General features: G+C 41.2%; 1 protein-coding gene across 1 annotated transcript in view; it reads left to right on the forward strand.

Annotated features, from left to right (window-relative positions):
* Positions 1-25,741, forward strand: part of LOC125902628 (E3 SUMO-protein ligase PIAS1-like) — a 79,458-nt gene that overhangs the window by 19,098 nt on the left and 34,619 nt on the right. Inside the window, exon 2 of the mRNA XM_049599127.1 lies at positions 20,370-20,865. Within this exon, the coding sequence (XP_049455084.1) occupies positions 20,373-20,865 (493 nt within the window). The 5' untranslated portion in view covers positions 20,370-20,372. The remainder of the gene's footprint in view (positions 1-20,369; positions 20,866-25,741) is intronic.

Raw genomic sequence — 25,741 nt, forward strand, 5'->3', positions numbered from 1 at the left:
ACTCGAGCCAATAGGAGCCTTCCAAAGCTGTTGCTGTAGTCTCAATAGCCAACATGGACCTGAGCTGAAGGGGTATGAGTCCCTGACATTTCCAGGGTTTTAAGCCATTTAATTTGCTGCAAAGGCTTATGGGTTTTGTAGTCAATGACACTCCAAGGAGCCACAGGAGAATTTACTTGTTTCTGTCAGATATATTTATTGACTTTTGTTCTCTTTATAAACAACATTGCACAGCTCAGCGCTACACTGGTCTGAAGTTACCTGTTTCTAATAGTTAGTTTCCATGAGCCCAGGTCTGTCTGCTTTAGCCACACTGTGCCAAACCAATTGCTGCGTCTCACTCCCTTCATCCTGGTAACAGAGCTGACCACGGCCAACCTGCAAAGGTCTCCTCCCTGTCTGTACAGATATGTGGTTGTACCAGTGCCTACAGAGAAAGTTTCGTTTTTGATGTCCTGGACATCAGAATCAGAATCAGAGAAACTTTATTGATCCCTGGGGGGAAATTGTGGGCGTTACAGGTGCTCCATGCTTGTGCATTAAACGTCCGTAGACTTGTACTGGTTGCGTGGATGTGCACATACACATTGCTGGATCCATTCTGCATTCACACACTTAACTGCCTAAACAAGGACTGATTGGTCATCTTTTTAGTACGGGCTTCATATCACCCAACCCCTCCTGGAGGTACAGAGAATGTAAAGTTAACATTACCCCATGTTGAATTTTTTGGACAGGGGCACCATCTTGGGAGGATGTGTTACCTCTGCCTGCCACAGTGGTCAAGCAACAATATTTGGACAAACTAACGACGATAAACGACATAGATCCAAAAGACTTGGCAGCTCAAGGCTGGATGCAACACCACTCACATACCAGGACACTTTAAACAGCCTCATTTTTGGACTTAATGCATACACATTCTAAACAGAGATAACAGAGTGTGATCCTCCGAATGCGGCGGCCTCGTGGCACACAACTTGAATTCGCATTCCCTACAGTACAAACAGAAATGGCAACTGAGCTTAAAAGGGCTTCAGGCGACAAATTCAAATTGAGGTTTGTTACCAGCGCATCTCCAACACGTCATCAAGGTAAACAGCTTTACCTGACTGTATGGTGCAGTGGAAAAACACCTGCAAAGTGGCTGTTCATGGCACGCAAGGTGGCATCAAGGTCACATGGTCAGTTTCTGATTTAAATAGTACTTTTGCCAGTTTTAGACAGTTTTATTCCAGTAAAGCTCTTGCACAGTTGCTAAATATTTGAGAAATTAGGCTTCTTTTTTTTTAGAAAGTCGGTTTTTGTATTAAACATGTTCCACTTATTAAGGGACCACACATTGTTTTGAGGTATCATATCTGCACCAGTATCTGAAAATTACCCATCCCTCACTGTGAACCTGCAGCATATACGTATCATCTTTTCATCCTGTGCATTCAAAAAAACAACGTACTGATTTCTCTGATGATGATGATTGTACCTCTGTTGAGTTTCAACTGTGCTCTCTTAAAATAGTAACCTGTACCACCAGTATCACCAGGAGTTGCTCGTTGTCTGACAGTTATATTAGCTGATAGAAGATGTCTCATGGAGTCATAGTTGGACTGTTTGTTGTTGCAGATTGATTGCAATTTGAGCCCTGGAAACCATCAGCATCCACAGTCAGTAAATACAGGCAACACAGTGATGGAAACATGGAGGTTTCAGTGCACTATAAGATGACTGCCAATGTTTTCAGACTCATTTGTGAAGCTTTTGTGTGTAAAATCATGATATCGCCAAAGGCTGTGAGTTAGTCAGAATCAAGGTGTGGTCTCGAGACTCCTGTTTCACCGCATTACTTCTCAGTGTCATCACGAGGGGAGGAAAATATTTAGGTGTACTGTGTTGCTTCAGGCAATGAAAAAGAAAGAAGCCTAAATTTGTACCAGTCCTTTCAATCTTGCATTCAATAATTTATTTCTAAGCACAGGTGAAGTTAATCATTATCAGACATATTTTTATCTCTGTCAAGCCGGTGAAAAGGAAGGTTGTGAGCTACTTGAGCAGATTTATTCACATGCAGACAGTGTTGTTGTGTGCATGTCATACGATAATCATGTGGCTGAATGGTGCATTTGAGGGTCTTTGCACACACACCAGCCATTTGGCCAGCACATGCGATCACTAGGAGGTTAATGATCTCTGCGTGTTGTGCGTGGGTCCTGATGCTTTGTGTGTGAGTGTGTGTGTGAGAACATGTTTCCCCTCGTTGCATGCCAACTCTTTGAGGCACGCATGCACTGTCTTTGTGACTGCCCTCTGCGTGTGTGCACAGCTGAACTAAGGCACCTCGCACGATGACCATGAAATATTGGGTATTTTTGTGTGTGTGTGTGTGTGTGTGTGTGTGTGTGTGTGCGCATTTGTGAATTTCCTGTTTGCACTTATCTGTTGCCGTTTCCCTTTTTAAATTTTGTTTGTGTCATTGTTGATTGTGTGTGAATAAATTAATTAAGATAAACACAGTGATAAAAACATTCAATAATAGACCTTTCGCACTGTAGACATTTTGACATTTCGCAGTAGGAGGCGTAAACGCACAGTGGGGCGCTGATTTTAGATTTTATTCTCTAATAATTTAGTTCCTTAATATCAGCAGGGGAAAAAACATCAGCGATCGTCTCTTCAGTCGGCATGCTGGAGTTGTTTTGCGTGTTGCAGTAAGCTGTGTGTGTGTGTATACTGGTGTTTTAATAACATCTAAGCCTCTGACAGATGCAGTAATGTCACTCTGAATCTCTCCCTCTCACACATTAGGCATGCTGCTATCTTCGGTTTAGTGCTCCGTTTTTGAAAATGTTACTGTAATGGAGTTGAGAAGTGGGAGGCGTTATTTCAGGCATCTTGGAAGTAAAAGTCTCGTTAATTTAACATTAACATAGGGGATGTTAGATGACTAACATTTGGAGCATCTTCAAGGCTTAAACACAGAACTCTCCCAGTTGAATCAGTGCAAAGTAGGAGCGAGAGGTACATGTCTGTGCATAAAACCCAGAGGAGAGAAGTTAACTACGACTCCCAAGGTGCATTTTGGTCAGAAAAATTCAAAACTTGGCGCGTGTGCTGCTAACAGTGAGTGGCAGCGAAAGATAATTCTTTGTAGAAGCAACAGCTACAATAATTATTAGATTAATCAGTTAGGATTGACAGAAAAATAAAAATTATTCTCTGGTTTCCAGCCTCCTCAATGTGAAGATTTGCTCCTTTTCTGTTTTATATCATTGTAAACAGGGACGTCAACGGTTAACTGTTTCTCAGATAACTGCAGAACATATTTTTGACCAATTATGCATGTCGGTCTGTAGGTAAATTTTGCTATTCTTCTGTTAACTGCACTGCGTACCACCCGGGTCTGGTGGCAGCTGGCTAGCAGTGTCACTCATTCTGTACCTCTAGTAATGCCATCCCGACCCAACAGTGTTGCTTTGGAAAGACTGTGCCAACATGGCGGTCTCCCCACAGGTTGCCCCGGTGAGTAAGCTGCCCAGTTTTAGCCACAAACCCCATTTAGTATTGTTGTCACTGTTAGCTTCATTAGCAGTGTCAGCAAGGCTAGTGGTGCTAAAATAGCTTACAATGCTAAAGGAATTTTTTAGGTTTAAAAGTCTGTTCACTGACCAGGGCTACCCGGGGGAAGACCGGAGGATGGGCACCATGTTTCGCAGCAATGGCAGTGTTATCAGTAGTAATTGCATTTGAGCGGCGCTGTTAGTTAGCTCCCACTGGACCTGGGTGATGCACAGTGCAGAGTCACCAAGGCTGGCTAACCAGTGGAGACCAGAGGGTTTGCAGTGGGCACTTTGTTTCCACGTTAACACAGATAGGTGGTAGTCTGTCAGCAAAACCAACAGGAAAGAAAATACAATAAAGGGCAAAACAGTTACATCACAAAACATTCAAATTTTACCTCTAAACGGATAGCGCTTTAAAATTTGGTGCCAAAGCTCAAAACTCAAAGCTCAGACTGAATTAGTGGAGCACCACACTAAGTAAGGAAAGACCTCTTGTATTTCATGTCATTTTGTGTTTTTTTTTTTTTCTTAAAAATTAACTGTTTTGTTGCTGGTTGATGGGTGTCGGGCTATTGAAAGCAAAATAACTGAAACTATCCATTGTAAACCAAATATTTTTGGGTGTTGGGTTGTTGTTCAGACAAAACAAGATGTTTGAAGATGTCATCTTTGGCTCTGGGAAACAGAGATAGGCATTTTCCCACCTATTAAAGATCAAATAATTAACTGAAAAAAAATAATATGCAGATTAAACAAATATAATTCAGCGGTTTAAGTTAGTGTAGCTTCAGATTCTGAATAAATTTTGTATGATTCTGGCAACTACCGTGATGAAGCCTCATGAATTCGCCACAGCTCTGATTTTGTGCCTCCGACTGGTTTCTTCTCCATAGCAACAGTGCATGAGGCTCATGGGCATCTTATTTACAGTAATGTCACCAGCCATACCAAACCAATGGCAAAAACTGGAGCTGTGGAGAATTTTATTTGGTTTGGAGGCTCAGCTGCTCTCTGCCTCTCTCTCCCCATCCCCCTTCCCTTTATCCCTCCATCAGTCATTCTCAGCAGCTCTGGACACAGCACATTATCACCCGACACACCACCTCTCTCCAGTCTGACAAGAATCTACCAAACATACTGACAGAGATGAGACTGTGGTTACCATCGTTTAAGTCAAGCTGAAAGTTACCACTAAAAAAACGTCCACAATAAACCTGCTAATTATGTAAAGCTGTTAAATAGTGCCGCCACACTACTGTTATTTAGTCTTTTTTTCATTTTCATGTGTGCTGTTTCGTCAATACAACTTAACTTACAGTTTTGTTGATCTTACTGTTTTTGTTTCTGTTGTCTGCACCAGTACAAAGTGGTAATGATTGGCCATAATCGGCTATATAGGCGTTTGTATTGAGTTAAATCAACTTTTATACAGACCTGATCATTCAAGTAGATTACCTTTTTTGAAAAGTTCTGTCTACTTATTCACACTAAAACACAAGTGTGGTTTGGTTTTCTCCTTTCTGGGAAGGGTTTTCAAGAAAGCTCACTTTTGGGTTGTCTAAAACGAAGGCTTGGTATGAGACAGAAGGCCACAGGCTGTGGGGGAAAAGATGTATCTTTATATTTAGCTGTCTTTGGATGGGTGTAGTCTTAAAAAATATGGATTTGTGGTATTCTAAAAAAAAAAAGGATAAGATGATCAGAAAACAGATATCTAGGTGTTGTAGTTGTAATGTAGAATTTTGTCAGAAATTTTATATTTTAATGATGTATTGTGTGAGCGACCCACTGCTAAGCAGTTAGCAGCAGTTAGCAGCTAACTCAAAAGAGAAAAACAGCAACTGAAACAACTGGTAGCTCCCAACCCTCTGAGCTGACAAAGAGGTTAACTGCTATATAACAGTGATGGTAAATGTTACTGCCATGTTGTGCCATTGTTGTTGTTTGTAAAGCACTGCTTGACACATATGTTGTATGTCACGCTAGACTCCTCTTTTGCTTCCTGAATGTCACACTGTGGCAGCATCACATTCTGTATAAAAAAGCAAAGCCGGCATACTGAAGAGTCTTCATTGTGGCACTATTGTGGATCTCTATGTAAAAAGGGCTAATATCAGGGTTTGTTAGTTGGTGACTGGGTCCCCTCAAATGGCCCAGCAATGTTTCCTCAAAAACTTGGGCCAGTTTGGACACAGTCAGCTACAGATGTTTTGGGAAAAGGACCCAACATGTCTCAGCAAGCATAAGAGAAACAGCATGAGGCAAAAACAACACGGCATCTAAAATGCTTTGAAGGACTAAACTCTTCCAAGAGTCAGAGCTGACAGTGGATTCATCTGCCTGCTATATATCGGCACAGACACGAAGATGTGAAGTTTATGTTCAGTCAGTTTGTTTTTTAAGTGTGTCTTTTTTCTTTGTGAGAAATGATGCTTTGCAGGAAGCACTGCATGTTTTAATGTTTACTGCTCTGCCGGTGGAGTGTAACAGGGTCCCATCTGTTCCTTCCTCTGATTGAACAGGACTTGCTCAAAACTTTCCAGAAAGATAAGTTGTGTTGTTTCTTGGTAAGAATCCAACATGTGGAGCTGTCATACCCTCACAGCTGCATGGTGGTGGTGGAGGCACCTGTTCTACGGAGTTTCATGTCATTTTCCTCTGGTTTCCTCCAGCCAGTTACCAGAATTAACCACTCTTTTGTTAGTCATGCACAGACCTAAATATTTGCATCGATTAAATGAAATGAAACTAAAACTAAGAGTTAAATTTAGGAATAAAGTAATTTTGAAGACAAACAAAAGCAGGCATAATCTTAGACAAGTCAACAATGTCAAAAATTGGACTTAAGACCATAACAGGACTTACAGCCAATACAAGTAGGATTTTTAGGTCAATACAGAACATACAGATCCCAGTACTGATCAGCCACAAGCTTATATCAGCCAACATATCAATCTGGATGATATATCAACAGCCCGGGTAGAGTGAAATTTGGGTTTTGATAGCATTTAATTGAATCTGAATCCTTTTAAATCGAGTATTAAATCTATAGAGGTTGTTTCTGTTACCAGGCCAAGGACTTTAGTTGCGTGGTGTTGTTTCCTTATTTCGTGCTATCGCTCTACTAACACTATTGAATTAAAGTGTTGTTTTTTTTTTAAGTTAAATTACATTTCACGTCCCATTGCTTAACATTCACACGACTGATGACAAGTACTTACTCGCCGTCTGAATGACTCATGAGGCTCATATTACACCAGTCAGCAACTGGTCAAGCACCACAAACTCCACCTGGATGGTGCCTGAGCCATCAGGAAGTAAAACCTCAGTAGGGACTTTTTCGGGGACGAGTAACACCACCCAGGAACCAAAACAGAAACCAGATTGTAAAAGCAAGTAAATGTCAGAGTTCCTCAAAAGGTTACTGGAAAAGTTCTTGCTTTATAAAAGGGAAAGTACCGAAAGTCAACGAGGTGCCATGAGTTATAATAGTTTCTCTGTTTCCTTTTCGGTTTGATTTTGAATTGAACTTATTTTAGGACTGTTGCTTGGTTGCTTTATGTCAAAGTAAAGTTATAGTAGAATTAGTTGTAGGCTATACAGTACATTTTAGAGTAGTTATGGTTGTTGCAGAGGTTTTCATTGTCTAAAAAAAACGATATCCCTGATCCAACCTTGACAAATATCATATGCCAAAATATCTAGACTTTGTGTGTGTGGTGACAGATGTGCAAGTTTTAATTACTTTCAAATCATGGAAATGTGTGAGGCTTGTGTAAACAACAGTCAGCACAAAATACAAACAAAAGTTCATAACGAAACAAAAAAAGGGAACACAACACAGACAAATTGACAAACACTGAAGTCCAGGTTTTACTGAGCATATGCAAAGTGATTGTGATTCATCAAAGCAAAAATGATGGTGCTGTACCAACTGATGTTCAGCTTACAGTACATCACTTTAGCATTCCTGTTGGTGGAGTAAATGCAAATAGGAAAAAAGCCATTGAAGGTATGTAGTTCTTGGTGTGAGTGTCAACTTTGCTGTTAAAGAGAAGAGAGATTTGGAAAGTTATATTGATACTATGAAAAAATGAGCATCGAAAGAGTTTCAAATATAAAGAATTAGTGCTGCTTGCTTATAGTCGACCAATGTTAGTCGACCGGAAAGGTCAACAGTTGGCAAGATTTCATTGGTCACTTAGTCGCAGAAAAACAAACGTAAAATTCTATTAGGAGCTGCGCCTTGTCAATAAATCAAAACCTGTATGACTGGACCATGTGGGAATTTAATTTGAAAGGACAGACACAGGAAGTGGCCACGCTCAGCAGACAGACAGGAGTCAGGTTAATTTCCAGAGCTGGTACCTGCGGTTATTCCACAGGCTTCTGAGAAGGTGAAGGACGAACCCAAGGTGATATGTAAACTCATCTTCATTGGTCGACTACAAACATGATCTGAACATCATCTGAAACATGGAAGTAGCTACATGCCCATTAGCCCACAGCGTCATTAACAGGGAGTGTTAATTTCAGTGAGTTTCAGTGTGTGACGTGCACTTGTAGATAAAATATAGGCCTATATTAATGAAGGTTCATTAGTACGGTTTTGTATTTCTCTGTAATGTAGCACAGTGTTAACAATGTTACTGATACTATTCTTTCTCACACCTTCAACTTAAACCATTGTGTTGCCCCGCCCAAAATATATTATTTAATAATTAAATTAATATCGTAAAAATGTGGCCGACTAGTCGACTAATGGCCCTAAATGACTTTTGGTCAACTAGGAAAATTTTTAGTTGGGGGGGCAGTCCTATAAAGAATTGATGTGTATCGAAAAATCTATATTTTTGACAACACTATAAAGATATCGTTCAGTTATTTTCATCCACCTCCGAAGTTCTGGACTGTTCTTCTTCCCAAAAGCGAAATGACAACTGTCTGTATCCCTGCAGTGAAAATGTGAAATGACCTTTCTTTGCACAGTTCTAGTTGTGTGTGAGTGTGTTTTTTTGTGTTTTTCCTAAATGAATTTTGGTGCAGCGGTTTAAAACTTGCCTCAGGAAATTTCATCACTCTGGGTTTTTGTGGGCTTCAGTGTTAGCGTCATACGTCGGTCAAAATGTTGTTTTATGGGCCCTTCCATTCGGACGAGTATATCATTGTGGCGGACGCAGTGAATCCTCATATTTTCTTTGGCAACCCAAATTGTCACATTTAGATATATTGTTTATTGGTGCTAAATGTCACAGGCTGGCAAATTTAAGGCAGAAACTTCCTCTTCAACTGCAAAATCCCACACTGGACCGCATGATGTATGTGTGTGTGTGTGTGTGTGTGTGTGTGTGTGTGTGTGTGTGTGTGTGTTTCTGTGTGCAAGAGCTCCCCTGTTACCACCAGCTATTCTCTTTGTGTTGTATCCTCTCTCTCTGCCTTTCACCCTCCTTCCTTTGTTGCAGCTTCCCTTTGCACCTACATGTCAAGTAGTTTCAGTAAAACAACACAATAGAGCACATTCTCACACAGACATGCTTTGTTCGAACCCGGCTTTTCAGTGCAGTTGGATCGGTGATGGCAGGATGCTGATTTTTGTGTGAATTAAGCAAAAGGTTACATTCTAAGTCAGAATGGTAAAATCTGCCACACATGCTGTAAAATACTGTGACACTGCAATGTATTTGATATAACTTTAAAGCATTTCATTGTTGTTTTTCAATTACTTTGATCAGTGTTAGGCAGTCAGTGTTTTGCTACATCCACTGGTTCATTATAGAGTGCAGGAGGATTTGCTGTTGTATGTTTTACCCAGATTAAGTAAGCAATGCCTTGTTTGTATGTATTCTTAATCTAGTATTTAATTATATGAGGTGAAGCTCAAATTATTGGTCAAATTGACTCTTTGCTAAGCCCCGCCCCTTTGTTATGGCCTGTCACTGTCAAACTGCACTTTCTGAAGAAATACTATCAAATTTTTTAGAAAAATGAAAAAGCACTTTCAGAGAGAAGCAGACAGAGGGGTCTACAATATGTGCTTGCCAGCGAGCTAACCCCACACTGTTCACGAGTCTCCAGCAGTAGCTTTTTGATTCACCAGCAAAGGGGACTGGTAGATGAAGAAATCCACCAGCCAAGCAGATTTTCTACTGGCCAAAATAATGGTAGTGAGCAGCAGACTGGGATAATTTAGTTTAGTTTATTTCGAACATGCATATTTTTTCTTGCCAAAATACATGCATATTTGGTATGATTTTAGTATTTAATTATTTAAAAATGCTGCAGTAAAATATCTTCAAAATGATCACAGAGGTACTAGAGGACCTGTTGTACAAGAATATCATGGGGTTTGCTGATAACAACTTGATTTTACTCTTAAATAGAATTTTTAAAATCTGCTAATGTAGAAATTAATGGGATATTGTTATGATTTTATCATCTAATTATTAAAAATGCTGTTGTGAAAGAACATGAAAGTAATGACACATGACAACAAGAAAAAATAGAAACTCTTCTGTTTTAAACAACCTTCATGGCAGAGTTTACACGGTGCAATTAAATGCGTCATGGTTGGCGCCCACACACTTTGCTGTACAAAGCAATGTTTTTTTCAGAGATCATGAGGTGCACTTGAATGCACCATGAAGTCCATGTTGCTGTGAGTGTCAAACTCGTCTGTCACAGACAGACTGCAGAGAACAGAATCAGCGCAGCTGTAAATGACGTTATAACACGGTTGCGATTCCCAGCGTACTTTTTTATTACGTGACTGTGTTGGTACAAACATTTACATTTTGTGGCTGATAGCCTTCTAAAATTTTCTCACCAAATGGAAAATCTACCCTCAGCTTTTGGCAGGTGTTAATTTCAGACACTGCTTTTCAGGGTTTGATTTTTTTTGTTTTGAAACATGAAAGAAATGTATGTCTTCTTTACCTCTTCGGGTAATGAGTATCACTATTACACAAGCCCAAGGCACAATGTTCAACCATGACCAGCCTGGAAATGAAAAAAGAAGCTACACTGTGATTGGCCAGTCTGTGTCCGAGGGGCGGGACTTAGCAAAGGGTCAGTTAATCCATAACATGTCAACAGACAATTTCATCTTCAAGCAAACGTGACAAACATTTGCAAATCCCATCCTCTTAAATGTGAGGATTTGCAGCCTGTTGGAAGTGCTATATCGTAGGCAACTGGACATTTGCAGCCTGTCTTTGTCTTATATGACAGTAAACTAATTACCTCTTGGTTTTGAACTGTTCAGCTGCGAGTGTACTCCATCAGAGCTGCTTGTTGGATGGTTGAATAGCTTCAGGAACCTCCTCCCCTCCTGTTGACCAGGAAGATGGAGAAGTTTAGGGAACACCTGTCCGGTGAGGGAGAATGATTGTCTAATGGACAGGAGGGCAGGGAAGAGGAGATAAGTGCGAGCTGTTCATCTATCTCTCCTCCACTCGCCCCACTGTTTTCTCTCCTCTATTTGTTTTCCATCTTTCTTTCTTTTTTTTCTTTTTTCTTTTTTTTTTTTTTGAAGCCAGAGGAATGTTACACATCCGCAGTGTGGTGGAGCGTGTGTGTGTGTGTGTGACACCTTTATTTGAGCCAGTGTTTGTGTGTATTTGTCTCTCTTTAGTGTGTGTTTGCTTTGTAGAGCGAGTGGATTGGGGGTTGGTTGGTGTGTGTGTGTGTGTGTGTGTGTGTGTGTGTGTGTGTGTTTGTGTGTGTGTGCGTGAGAGGGAGACAGAGAGAGAGAAGCAGTGGGCAGCCAGTGTCATCATTTTTTCACACCCCCCTCTTCTCTACAACATGCATATTTCATGGAACTGGTCATTTATGTCGCCAGCAGGAGCGTTTTCTTGGCCGGACCAATACACTGTGTGTGTGCATGTGTGTGTGCAGTCCAAGTATAGGAATACTAAACAGAATGATATTGAAAAAACAGAATTATTATTCTGTTAAAAAATATCTCTGAATGTTGAAAATCCACAGACAGCTGCCGCCTGCCTGCGTGCTGCACCTGTGATTGAGCTTCCTGCTGTACGAGCCGTCTGTGTTTGACTGATGTGTTTTTATAACTGCAGTGTGGTTCAGACTGAAAGCATCAGAATTACATTTACAGTTTTTTCTTACCCACCATGAATGTGTTTATAATGTATGCTCGCAGTGACAAAGGACAACGACGGGTCTATGTCCTGTATGTCCTCACTGGTAATTGTGTTGGGGTGTTGTATACATCAGCCATTTTGTTAGTATCTGTGTGTGTGTGTGTGTGTGTGTGTGTGTGTGTGTGTGTGTGTGTGTGTGTGTGTGTGTGGCTATGCATATGTGACAGCTGCTGTACACAAGATGCAGTGTTTGGTCTGTAAACAGCATCCTCTGCTCTGTCACTTTGAGCAGTGTGGAGCTTGTTTGGAGCCCAGGTTGTCTGAAATCTTGTCTCCATGCAGGAACTTAACAACCCCTTAACATGTCAAGTAGACTGAAAATTTATCTTCAGCATTCATGATAATCAAATAGTTGTTTAGGTAATTTTTTTGAAGTAAATGAATAACTGGTTCCAGCACCTAAAATGTGAATAACAGGTGTGAGCAAAGTGAATGTTTTACGGCTGTTAGCTGGGTAAAACAAGACATTTGAATGCATCACCTCTCTGGGAACTTATGATGGACATTTTTTCTATTCTTTATTATATCATGGATCAAAATTTTTTATAGATTGATGCAGATTAATGAACATAATAAGCATTAGTTACAGCCATACTTGTGGGGCTTTGGTACTTGGTGAAGTGTTGCATTTCCACTGTGTTTCACATAAGGGTATGTTTGTGTGAAAGTGAGCGAGGCCACGGTGAGGGTGATCTCCTCATTTTAATGTGCTTTTAGTTGGTGAGTGAAGTAAGTGGTTTTAAAACAGTCAACAATGGAAGAAGTGGTGCTGATGTTTGTTACTGATACTCATTCATGTGAAAGTGAGATACAGGTTCGTACACTGCACTGTTGGGAGCAACACAAGCAGTCAGTGGCCCAAACAGCATCCAGCAAGTTGTTTGGTCATTTATTTTTTATCTTTTTCTATTTTTTCTTCCTGTGTTTTATTAAGGGCTGCAACTAATAGTTATCTTCATTACGGATTAAGCTGCTGATTATATTCTCAAATAATCTTTCAGTCTATCGGTGTGAAAAATGCCCGTCACAATTTCCTAAAGCTCAATATAACATCATCACAGTGCATGTATTGTCCGAACAATAGCCATAAACCTTAAAGGTAGGATCTGGAGGCTTTTGAAACAAAACAAAATATAGACATGTACAAATGAAATCCTGCTTAATCATCACCTATGGGCTTCTACTCATGTGTGGTGGTGACTCTGTTTGCAGAGCTCCTGCCCTTTAACTGTATTTTGATGTTTTTGTGAGCTCGGACCGCGTCTGGGCAGAGATTTCCCCAGCCAATGAGAGAGCGCAGGTGCCATGCCTGAGCGTGTCCGAGCTTGTCTGAGCGTGCACCAGCGCGAGCCTTGCTTGAACCTCTTCTGTGATGCCTTCTTCCATACCTCCGGGCTCTGTGCACCCGGCAGAGTAGAGCTTGATAGGAGGGGCCAAATTTGAATGTGTGTTTACAAACAGCAACTGGAAAATCCTCCAGACCCTACCTTTAAGATATTCAGTTTTCTATCACATAACGCTGAGGGAATGTTTTGGCATTTTTGCCTTAGCTCCAGTTGTATCCCTGTTTCTGCTACAGGCAGCACGGTGATACAGTGGATAGCATTGTCGCCTAACAGCAAGGGTGTGTGGTTCAAACCCAGGGTGCCTGAGTTTGCATGTTCTCCCTGTGTCAGTGTGGGTTTTCTCCAGGTACTCCGGCTTCATCCCACAGTCCAAAGACATGCAGGTTACATGGTGACTCTATATTGCCCGTAGGTGTGAATGTGAGTGTGAATGGTTGTCTGTCTCTATGTGTCAGCCCTGTGATAGTCTGGCGACCTGTCCAGGGTGTACCCTGCCTCTCACCCAATGTCAGCTGGAATAGGCTCCAGCCATCCTGCAACCCCTAACAGGATAAGTGGTTACGGAAAATGAATGAATGAATGTGATGTGGCATCAAATCAGCTTGACCAAAGTACCTGGAACATGTATTTAGTATTACCTCCTGAGCAGTGCCAACATTTTGTTCCAGGAACTCATCCCCAAAGTGGGTGGAGAACAGCAGACACAAAGAATCTGTGATAGTTGTTAGGGTGGACCGATTCCTTTTTACATTATTGGTTCCTTCATGTTGATACATGTCAATATCAGCCCATTTGAGTTTTGATGGCGTTAGTTTCTCCGTGACACTCCTGTTATAGTACATACACGTTCAACAGCTAGTGCTGCCCACCTCACAAAACCTCTCTTCAGTGCATTACCAGTCATCATGTAGAAGTTTAGATTAATAAAAATCATTTTAATGCACTGATTCAGCATCCTACTTGTATGTAGGTGGGCTATGTAAGCTCAGAACGATGTTACAGAAATGTCACTGACAAACAGTCTGTCGTTATTTGAGGGGCACATAGCAGACGTCCCAGTTGTAGTCCACTTCCTAAGGTATTTTCGTTCAAAATTCTTGGGGAGTCTATAAACTATACATTTTTGGAATCGTTAGAACACGAGGAATATGAAAACTAATGTTTCCATTTGTTTCTTTGGCTTGAAAAATTTGCAATTAACTCCTCAACTCAGAACTAGTTTGATTTATCATGAGGGATCCACCTAAAAACAGTTTATGGGTGGTCGCCATTTTGAAAGTCCAAGATGGCCGCCACAGAGACTTTGAAAAAAATGGAAACATTGGTTTTGGGGTCTGTCACACTCTAAACTTTCCAAAAAATATATAGTTTATAAACTCCCCAAAGATTTTGAACAAAGGTTGAAATCAGGACATAGTGAACCTGACTATTACCTTGGTCCCTTGTGCTGCATTCATGTTGTGTCGGAATAATCTGGAACATGAGTTTCATGGCTCACCCGATCTGTATCCTTTGCTCTTCATTATCAACGTGTGGTTTAGATGCTCTGAACAATCAAATACAACACAACTTCATAGTAGCGACCATGCTGAGTCACACCAAAGTCAGAAGAATGCACCAGTGAATGCACCATTGGTCTTGGCTGATGGAGGTCACAACTTGTGTCTGATTTAATAGCTTCTCATTCACTCACTGTAGCAGGCAGTGTGGGCAGTACCCTATGATAACAGTGTGTGGGCAGCGGGCATTCATGAGCCTGGATGTTCAACAGGCTGACCTTGAACATACCGGACACGAGAAAGAGTCACTTTGTTTTTAATTTTCTTGTTAATATTTGCTGATCCCTATTAAGTTCCTGCAGTAGAAAGGGACTAAAAGGCGATATTCAACAGCATCCTCTGGATGAAATCTGCTGTTTTATTCACTGAAGATTAGAATATTTGGCTGATTAAGTTGTTTGTTGTTGTATTTCTTACTAGTTAAATTTGCCCATACAGAAAATGTTTTTGGGTGGCTTTAGATGTTTCAAGTGTTGTAGGTGTTACTTGAAGCAGGTATTGATTTGCTGCTCTTGCACACACTGACAGAAAGATGTGCTAAAGTGGAGCAAGTTTTACAGTAACCTGCAAAAACTTGTGGAGTTTCAGTTCCTTTCAAAAGTACCGTTCATGCGTCAGTGTTGGTGATGCAGTGCAGTTCTGTGGTCGAACCAGAATGAAAGGCTTTATTCACACCTGGGCCACTCATTGTGAAAATGAAAGCAATTTTGGTACTGTATTGAGTTATGATATGTGTAGTAGCAACATTTAGATGACACAAAGAGCAAAGTAGGACAGCAGTAGAATAAGCTTCTGCTCTGTCTCCTCAACATCGCAGTCAAACTTAAGGTATTCCTGAAAAAAGAAAGATCATAAATGAGGGCGTATAAATGGGTATTTCTTTCCAAATGATATGTGCTAAATTTGACATGCATTTTCAGATTATTGTGCATTAATTTAATTCTTTAAATGCACTCCTGCTGATGAACTTTTATAAATAGCTTAGCATCAAAGTTAAATATAAAGCTAGATATTTACAAGAAATCCATTCCAGCAGTGAAAAAGCAGCATTGGTGCATCTTGGTGTTTTTGTTTTTCCAAGTCTAATAAGTAGCTGCTATGTTTAGGTCACAAAAAACAGCCTACAGCAGCCATAATATATGTCATTTTAAATGTCAATTAAATGCAAGACTCCAGCGTAACCCAGGAGGAACGGGCCTCATTATAAAAAACAACAAGAAAATGTAGAAGGCTTGAAGGTTTAATCCTTTGTGTGGACACAGCAGCACAGATATTCTGTACATAACAATTATAACTGTGTGTATATAATTGATTAGCCGGAAACTGACACACTGGGCACTAACAGGCCTGCGTGCTTTGTCATTTAGGGGGCGTGTGTTTGTGTTATTTATCCCTGCTCTGTCATTAAAGGAGATGAAGGGAGGATGTTTGTCCAAGACATTCTTACAAGTCTACCCAGTGTGTGTGTGTGTGTGTGTGTGTGTGTGTGTATGTGCGTGCGTGCATATACAGTATGTGTCCTTGTCTGTAGCTTGTGTAATGCAGTTAAGATCAGCTTTCTTTAAGGTCTGTCTCATAGCTTTAGTCATCCACATTCTGTCCACATATTTAATGTATGTCAGTGATGGCTGCTTGTTAATGAGCTGAGGTTTCAGCTCTTGTTTATCACTCACCTCCATCTTAAGATAAAGAGCTTGTGCTTTACTCTTTTTATTTTGTCCTGTTATGTGTTTATTTGTCTTTCTATCTTAGTTTCAACCCAGATAATAATAGGAAAACTGTAACTGAAGAAAGTATTTGTAAGAGCCACTTAAGCACATATTAATATTTGGTAAGGATTTCCGTGTTGACATGACACATCATGATGATATTTAAGTTTACACAACCATTTCTGTATATTTTGCATAATGTATGGTAGTGGACTATACTGAAGTTATGTTTATATTTATTCATGAGTATGCATACACAAGATATTTATGCCAGGTATGGTGCCTAAAGCAGTTTAGTGCGTATGGCAGTAGGAGACTGTGGAATGTGTGGTGCGTAAAGACGAAGTGAAGTTTGTGTTGACTTGTTATGCAGTGTTGAAGTATAATAATGGGAATATGATGAGAATATATAGATATGAGACATCAAGTCGGTAGAGGACAGCTCAAGATGTAATTTTGGAAAGACTTGGCCTGTAGTTTTGTTTTCTGGATCTTTTTTGGATTCTCAGTAAACCACGTGAAACCTCCGTGCCTCACGTTAGTACTGTGGAACTCGAGAAAAGGAACAGAAACACGAGTCAAAATCGAGACATCACTTAAACTAAGTGGCCTAGAAACTGTGGTATGTTGAAAAGGCCACTACAGTATTGGTATATTTTTCTTATTTGTATCTGACATCTCAAACACGCTAAAACTGACATGACTGTAGGCAGCTGATTATTTATAGTAACAAAGCTTCTTACTTATTCTTTCTTATTCTAAGAAAATTAAACCTCACCATCTTAATTCAGGGAAGTTGTCCTTTACCGTGAATGGTGATAAAATTCTGGTATACAGTTGTTTAAAAATGAAAAACAAATTCTGGTCTCAGGTCCCTCCGTTCAAGGCCAGCTTGGTGTCCTAAATCGTTTTTCTAAAGTTTGAGTGCATTAAAACTTCAGCATTGTCCTGCTTCAAATCCAAGCTCTTAAATTCACACCTGGGATCTGCCCAGCGTTCTGAGTCATCTGGAGCAAATAATTATAACCTTTCAGTAGTAATTACTGTAGATATAGTAACTAGGCAGTTGTGCTTCTTTGTCTGTTTAATCAGGCTTTTCCATTGGCACTTATGGCTGCGCCAAGTTAAACTTAACCACGCCGATTTGCGTTTCCATTGTCAGTTTAAACATGCCAAGCCACACCCGAAATGGATCATCTCTGGAGTCAGGCTAAAAGTGTGTCTGACCAACTCCAAGCTGGTAGTGGTGATGACGAGACCAGAGAGAAAGATGTTTTCAGAAGTCTGTGTGTTCAGCCCTGTGTCGTTTCGTAGCTTCTGCTAACATGTTGTTATTTTGCTGTTTCACAATAAAAGCTTTTAAATAACAGAATAAAGGGGGACTTTTATTGTGAAGAATCTGTAGGACAAGTCTTCTTTTACCTAGCAGGCTGTGTGATGGAAAAACGCAGCAAAATTATGAGGGACGAGCACTGGACCAGCCTGCTGCTTTTAAGCGTCATCAACTCAAGACAAGCCATCATCAGTCAAAGACACACCTTGAAGTCAAACTGAGTCAAGCTAAGACAGGACAAGTGTGTGGAAAACGGTTTAAATCTCAGCTGGCTTGTCTACGTGTTTTTTGATCACTTGAGCTGAATAATGGAGTTTCAGCATTGGGTGTAGCTGCTTCATGTGATAATTGATCATGGCCTTTGCATTCAAACAGCCGCAGGAAGTGCTGAGTTACAGTCACCGAGGCTACAACTTTGTTTTTCTTTGTCAAGTTCTACTTGAAGTTAGTCCATATACACATTTGGATAATTGCTGTCGTCAGATGAAGAGCTGCTGGTGCTCACTGTAGTTTGGGCAAGCCTGAAGCTAAACCTGAAGTCAGTGCAGGCAACACTTTTTCTCATGCTCTCGCTGCAGCTCCATCCCACAACCCCCTGGGAGGTAGCGCCTCAGCCTCACGTTGAGCCAGGGAAAATCCTTTGTAGTTTTTTTCTCACTTAAACACATACAAAAACTTACTGCATCGAGCATGCTGCTTCCCAGCGTCAGTGATGTCTGTAGTATTTGGACAGGTGCTGATCCAGTTGACAGGTTCTCATAAGCATGTTGGGAAATTAAGCTGTTCTAATACTGAGACTTTTATGCGCTGTAGGGCGATGAAGTGTGTGTCTGCCAGGAGGAAACTTTACAGTGTGTGTGTGTGTATTTTTTTTAAACATCTGTGGGGCAAACTGCCAGCTGTGCCGAACTGACGTATCTGAGTGTAGGGAGAGACTCAGCACAGAGTTTGGCATTGCTCAGAGGCAACACACCAGCCTCGTGCCAGATAAAGACACAGAATATTGAATGTAAATCATCCAGTTATGTATTTAAAATTCAATCTATCGGTTAATTTGTGTACCTGGTCAGGCTGGCAGTGGCAGAAGGGCTAACAGAGCAGCCAAATGTCTTCTCCCACATTAACTTGTTAAGCTTTTCCCTGGGGAATCACAGTGTTGCAGGGTAAACTAGGAGTAGCGCTGCACTCACACAAAGTAGTAGACGGTCTCTGGCCGCTCATAAATCTGCAGCTCTGTGGGTGTGTTGCGTTGAGCATGTCATTTGCATACCCTGCTGCGACTTTACAGTTGCTTTCTGATCTAGATATTGTACCAAACTATGCATAAGGAAGTTGTTCATTTCATGTTGCACAGTTTGTATCCAGAGTACAGAATGGGTTTTGTTTTCAGTCCTGTCAAAGTGCTTTTGTTTCTGTAAGAATCAATATGATTGCTATTGCGTGGTTGTCACCTGCTTTGCCTGAGAGGACATTTACATAAAGTTGAGCCTTTCTCAACACGTAGAGCCTCTGGGCACCTTTTTAAATCTCTGTATAACCAGGCAGCAGCACCAGGTCCCATTCACAATGAATGAGCCACCTATCGCTGTTGCACCTTAAGTCTATAGCCCCGTTTCCACCAAACACTTTCAGTATGGTATCTTTGGAAACAAAAGTAACCCTTCAGACATGGTACCTACGACTTTGGTCCACCTAGCGTTTCCACCGCAAACAGTACTCTTCAATATGGGTGGGGTTGTTGTCACTCACTGCTCCATCCAGCTCTCACTGTATCCTCATTATCAGGAACACAGATGGAAGTCTGCACCTTGTTTATCGTCCACAGAACAAGGCTTCATGCCGACATTTTCAGAACAAAATAAAACAGGCTGCAGTGAGAGTCTCTCTCCATGGGATATTTAAAAATAGCGGGTTTGTGCATTTAGTCCTTCTAAGGCAAACTCAGGGGTTTGGTGTTGCCCACCAGAATGGCACTCGTCATCGACTGAGGATTTGGTTATATGCAGTTCACATAGTCCGGTTGAACATAATGTATAAACGCTTGAAGATCCAGTCAGTACTAAAAGTGTATGTTATATAAAAACTAAAGTGATGGTCAAAGTTGTCAGTGTGCTGTTGGATTCATGTCGTTAACTCATGCATTAAGCAACATTACAAGTTAACCTTCCACCTTAAAAGTTGTCGGCAGTTGGCCCAGTGAGCTGCTGTGAGAGGCAGCAAAACATCCTTTCATTTTATAGTTACAGTTTACTAATAAAACTCTCCACAGTATGCACAGTGATGACATGAGCCTCAAAACCAGCCACAACTCAGCCCGGAGCAGAGTGACCGTCCTCTATTGACCAATCAACAGACTGCAGTGTTCACAGCTCCACCTTTTAGTACCAGATCTGTGTGCTAGGTACCCCAACAGAGGGGGGACCAAAAATGGGGATGGTACGTAACGGTTCCGTTGGTGCCATCCACAACTTTTCACAATGGAAACAGCAAAAAGTGCACCGAACTGCTTGGTGGAAATGGATCTTATGTATGAATGGCTGGTAGAATGAACACACCTCTGTGTCCTGGCTCTGTCCTGGGTTCTCTACACTTCAGTGGTTCTATTTAAACAGAAATTCTGTTGATCTATCGACCTATATCAGTTTTGTATCAATCATGAATAGCATCACAAGAGCTGATTTCTCATCCTCTTTCCTATCACAGCAAATGGTGATGAGCCTGCGGGTGTCAGAGCTGCAGGTGCTTCTGGGCTACGCTGGGCGCAACAAGCACGGACGCAAGCATGAGCTGCTGACCAAGGCGCTACATCTTCTGAAGGCCGGCTGCAGCCCCGCCGTGCACATGAAGATCAAAGAGCTCTACCGACGACGCTTCCCTGCCAAAATGGTATCCCACTCAGAGCTGGCCATGCCCGGGCCACACCACCCAGCCTCAGCTGGAGTGGTCGGAGGAGGGGGCGCCGCGCTGCCCGCTGGCCTGACACAGCTGGCGTATGAGGGTCACGCCGGTCACGGTGGAGCCCCATCGCCCGCTGCCTTACTGCCCCTCTCACTGCTCGGCCCTGGGAAGCATGAGTTAACCGGGCTGACGCACCACCTGTCCAGCTCGGCCACACTGCACCCGGTCCACCCGGATGTCAAGCTCCAGAGGCTGCCCTTCTATGACATGCTGGACGAGCTCATCAAGCCAACGAGTCTAGGTGAGGGAATGTATGTGTGTGTGTGTGTGTGTGCTTTGTGTGAGAGTTGGATTGAAGATCGTAGATAAATACATTCAATCACCATGAATGCGCTACATTTGCACTATATATCATCACACTGCAGGGTATAGTAAATGAGTTTAATTGTTAAATGGAGTGCAAGAATTTCCTGGTGGATAATAATTCATTAAGTCACACCTGCTTTCAGTTTTCAGCATTATAGCACCATTTTATTTTTACGATTTGGTGTTCAAAAAAAAAAGAAAGTGTATGAGACATGTTTGTTTGTTTTAGCTTCACAAAGCCAGAATATACATGGCTGTATAATGTGCCAAGTTCCATGTCTAGAAAGGCAAGAAAACATTATAAATAGAGGGTTGTGGAGCTTCCTGTTGGCCTGCGGGTTAAGACTCAAATACAGTAACTGCGACTGAGCAGGGATTTTATTGCCTGTCATTCTCCTCTCTCTCCATATGTTTCCTGTCTATATCTTCACTGTCAAACTACCCAATGAATATGAAAAAGCTGAAAAAATAATCTGCAAAATTGTGGGTGTCTATATCAGTATATTATTCCCATAGTAATCATGGCAGCAGTCACAGAAAACATTGACATTTATATTTCCATCGTTGTGGAGAGGCTCCCTGCCAGTGCTGGTGCTGGGCTGCCTGCTAATGTGTTGACAGGGCACCGAAATGTTACTGCAGAAATATAATTTGCAGATTTCCCAGGAGGGTTCAGAGCAGACAGAGGCCACAGTTGGTTCATAAGATGTGTAAGTGAAAATATTTATAAATAAAAGCTGGAAAATTGGCTTTCTCAGATACTCTTATGCTGCTACTTACCATAGACTGTATATAGAGATGGACGATGCATCTCCACTTCCTCCCACTCTACAAAAATGAAGCCAAAATATCCTGTGCTGCCATCTTGCACTGGTGACGCCACTGGGAGCCAGAGTCTGCCCATACTTCTGCCTGACCCAATACCGAATACAGTGTTTGGTGCAAACAGCAGACAATCATGACCTCACATCCCCTTAGAGCATCTAATAACTAATTAAAACTAAACTTAACAGAAAAATGAACACTTAAAGCTACATACATGTATTCATTTTCTGTAACTGCTTATCCTGTTGGGGGTCACAGGGGTGCTGGAGCCTCTCAGCTGACATTGGGTGAGAGGTGGGGTACACCCTGGACAGGTCACCAGACTATCACAGGGCTGACACATAGAGACAGACAACCATTCACACTCACATTCACACCTACGGCCAAAAGAGTCACCAGTTAACCTGCATGTCTTTGGACTGTGGGAGGAAGCTGGAGCACCTGGAGAAAACCCACGCTGACCTGGGGAGAACATGCAAACTCCACACAGAAAGGCTCCCACAGCCCCCAGCGTGGGTTTGAACCAGGAACAATGCTAACCACTGCACCACCACCACTGCCTAAATGATACCGATAATCTGTGTAAAATATTACACTCCTCTGTCTACTCTGTTGCCTTGTAGTTATTAGGCCTGTTTCCACTGAAGAAGTTCCTGGTACTATTTGGGAGGCAGGAACTACTACAGGAACGCCCTCTTGCGAGAACGCTCAACCGCCGTGTCTCCACTGAGAGAGCGGAGTAGGAGGAAGGTTCCTGTAAAGTTACCGGGCTCCTATGTGACGTAATCGTTGCGCGACCATTTTGACTGTGGCGACGTAGGGGCGTGGGGACGCCGTTAGCCATTAGCGGTGTCTGTAATAACTCCGGTCACGGTCCGTGAAAAAATATTTTTTCCAGCGGATGTCTTAGTTTCAACATGATTGAGCTAACTGGAATAGTTTCATGTCGTATCCGACAATGGGAGGCTTTTAACAGATAACGTCCTGATGTTAGCTTTGCTGCTGCTGTTAGCTGTCCCTGTCAGCTGATGCTTTCTAGACATCGTGATTTCCCAAAACTGAATAAATACCACACATAGCAACACAAAACTGCTTTGCTAGCTCAATCATGTTGTAACTGAGATATCCGCTGGAAAAATTTTTTTTTTTTACGGACGATTTATTGAGTTTATTTCAGACACCACTAACAGCTAATGGTTAGCCCAGCTAATCTACGATAACCATGTTGTTATTTACAAAACATCAACCCGCCTTGAGTATATCCAGTCAGCACCAAGTAATCTCCAAGCCCCAGCCAGGAGTTTCTCAGGGCCGTTTTGAGTACCTACTCCGAGGCAGGGACTTGTTTAGCCCCCGTAAAAGTTCTGGAACTCTGTCCTTCAGGGGTGGTTCCTGCGGTGGAGACACGCACCAACGGCCCCGGCCCCCATAAAATTATCCCAAAGTGCCTGCGGTGGAAACGGGCCTATTATTAGTATTTCTAATAGCCATACTGCATGTGAATGAAAGCCACCAATCAAAACTAAGGAGTCTCTAATGCAGCCGTCCATCTTGTCAGTCACTCTGTGAACTGCAGTCAAACTGTCTAACGAGGCAGCGCTGATCAGATATGAATCAAGATTCTGTTACTTTATTGCCCATCACTTCAGATGTTTTTGCAATTTTAGTGTACTGTTTGGCCGTAATATGAGAAAGCTTGTGACTCTGCCACCATGTTGTTATAGTTAAACGGGAGTAGCGAGCACAGCCCACCAGCCGGACCTCATTTTAAAGCAAGAAATAGGCAATACAGTAACTGAATCTTGATTCATGTTTGTTTATTTGCACATCTTGTAGTAGGATTATACAGTGGTCTCAAAAGAAAACATAAACAAAGTGTGTGCTGGAGAGGTTGGAATCCCAATCGGCCTAGTGGCCTTACCACTATTATGCAATTAGGTTATTAGAACATAAAAGATAATTTAAAAAAAAAGAAAGAAACACAATATGGATAGAATGGACAAAATTAAAATAACTACTAAGTAAAGAACATAGAATATAACAAGAAGAAGTTGTTGAAAACACACAAAAAACAACATAAGTAAGAGGGACAAAGGTAAGTTGAAAGTAGAAGAATAAGGTGTCTAACTACCGAGGTACACAACAAAACAATACTTGGATGATAGTCCGGGTCAGCAGTTGTTTACAACTCAGCAATGAGTTTGTTTTTTAATCTAGGTTTGAATATAGGGAGGGACGGAGTGCTAGGTGCTAAATTTGAGTTTTTATTCCACAGAGAGACCCCTCTGTATTTAATACTATATTGCCCTCTAGTCGTGTGACAACGGGACAGATGAAGATGAGATGATTGTCGAGTTGAATAGCTGTGAAGATTGGATTTTGTACAAAAGTATTGTTGGAAGTGGAGTGGCAGTGCATAGCTCAGGTAAAGGGTCTTGTAAACAAGGATAGAGATCTGCATTGAATTAATATCAAAAATGGTTAGAATCTTAAGTTTTAAAAAAAGGGGAGCAGATGGGGCTTGGAAGTGTGACCTTGTGACTGTTTTAACAAATCTTTTTTGGAGTAAATAGAGTTTGTTGAGATATGTGCGACAAGTGCTGGCCCAGACAAGATTACACTATATGAGGTATGGATACACAAGACTATAATACAAAGTTAACAGACAGGATCTATTAAGACAAGGACTGATTTTTCTAATAATTCCCATCGACTTTGAGACTTTGGCAGACACAGCATTGATTTGTTCTTTCCAACAACATTTTTCGTCAACAGTTACACCCAGAAATCGAGCAGAGGAAACTTTATTGATTTTATTACCTTGAATAAAAAGGTCAGCTTGTTCTGGGTCATAGTTTTCCTTCCACAGTATAATATGAAATTAGTTTTTTTTATATTAAGTGATAATTTGTTCAATTGGAACCAAATGGAGATGACTGAAAGACTGAGGTTGGCTTCTTCAGTAAGAGTTTTGAAATGTTTGTGGGAAAGAACCAGATTTGTGTCATCTGCAAATAAAATGGAAAAGACTATTCAGTGGCTCCACGCTGATGTAAAAATTGGTCTCACAGCAAGAAATATACACGTACAATGAAAATATAATGACAATTCATCATGTGGCAAAACAAATTCCAGCATGTTTGATCAGCTCTTCCTGTTTTGATAGTTTGACCGCAGAATGATTTGGTAGACAGCTGTGAGAGAGACTCGTTGGCTCTGATTGGTTGTTGCTGCCGCGCCGCAGTCTAATTCTAGCGAATACCATTAGAAACATTAGGAAGCGGAGGTCGGACATGATTTTTTTCCACAGACTCTCAGACTCTCATGTACTTCTTTCAGAATACAGTGACAGTTTCAGCAAATATGGCATAATGTTATTTACATGAAAGTTACCAACTATAGCTTTAAACATTCATCTATGTGATAACAACTACCTAAAATGACAGAAAACATGTTTGGGAAAAATTTATTTAACGTGTACTCTGATCTTTTAGTTTGGTCCATGTCTCATCAAGGGAGTGATCAAGATGTTTCAGCTAAATTTTTGGGGAGCTGTAATGTCGTCCATCTTTATACACAGTTTATGCTACTTACCTAACAGCAGTAGTATATGCTCAGATGTTTATTTCCATTTCCACATTCAGCCACTGGACACATTTCACTTTGCATCACAGATGAGTAATGGCTTATTTAGATATTTATATTGTTATATATAGACTGCTATGCTGGAATTTGTTTTGCCACATGATGAATTGTCATTATATTTTCATTGTACGTGTATATTTCTTGCTGTGAGACCAATTTTTACATCAGCGTGGAGCCACTGAATATAAATGAATCACTGCAGGTAGACCTTCAGCAACATATGTTGACAGTGCTGCATTTATTTAAACAGAGTCACACGTCTCCTAGGATACCACATTAAGTGAGCAATAAGAGCCAAGACATTTAGGATGTTTTAAGGAAACCTTTCATGTACAGCATGA

This window comes from Epinephelus fuscoguttatus, linkage group LG2, assembly GCF_011397635.1.
Source record: "Epinephelus fuscoguttatus linkage group LG2, E.fuscoguttatus.final_Chr_v1".
Lineage (NCBI taxonomy): Eukaryota > Metazoa > Chordata > Actinopteri > Perciformes > Serranidae > Epinephelus > Epinephelus fuscoguttatus.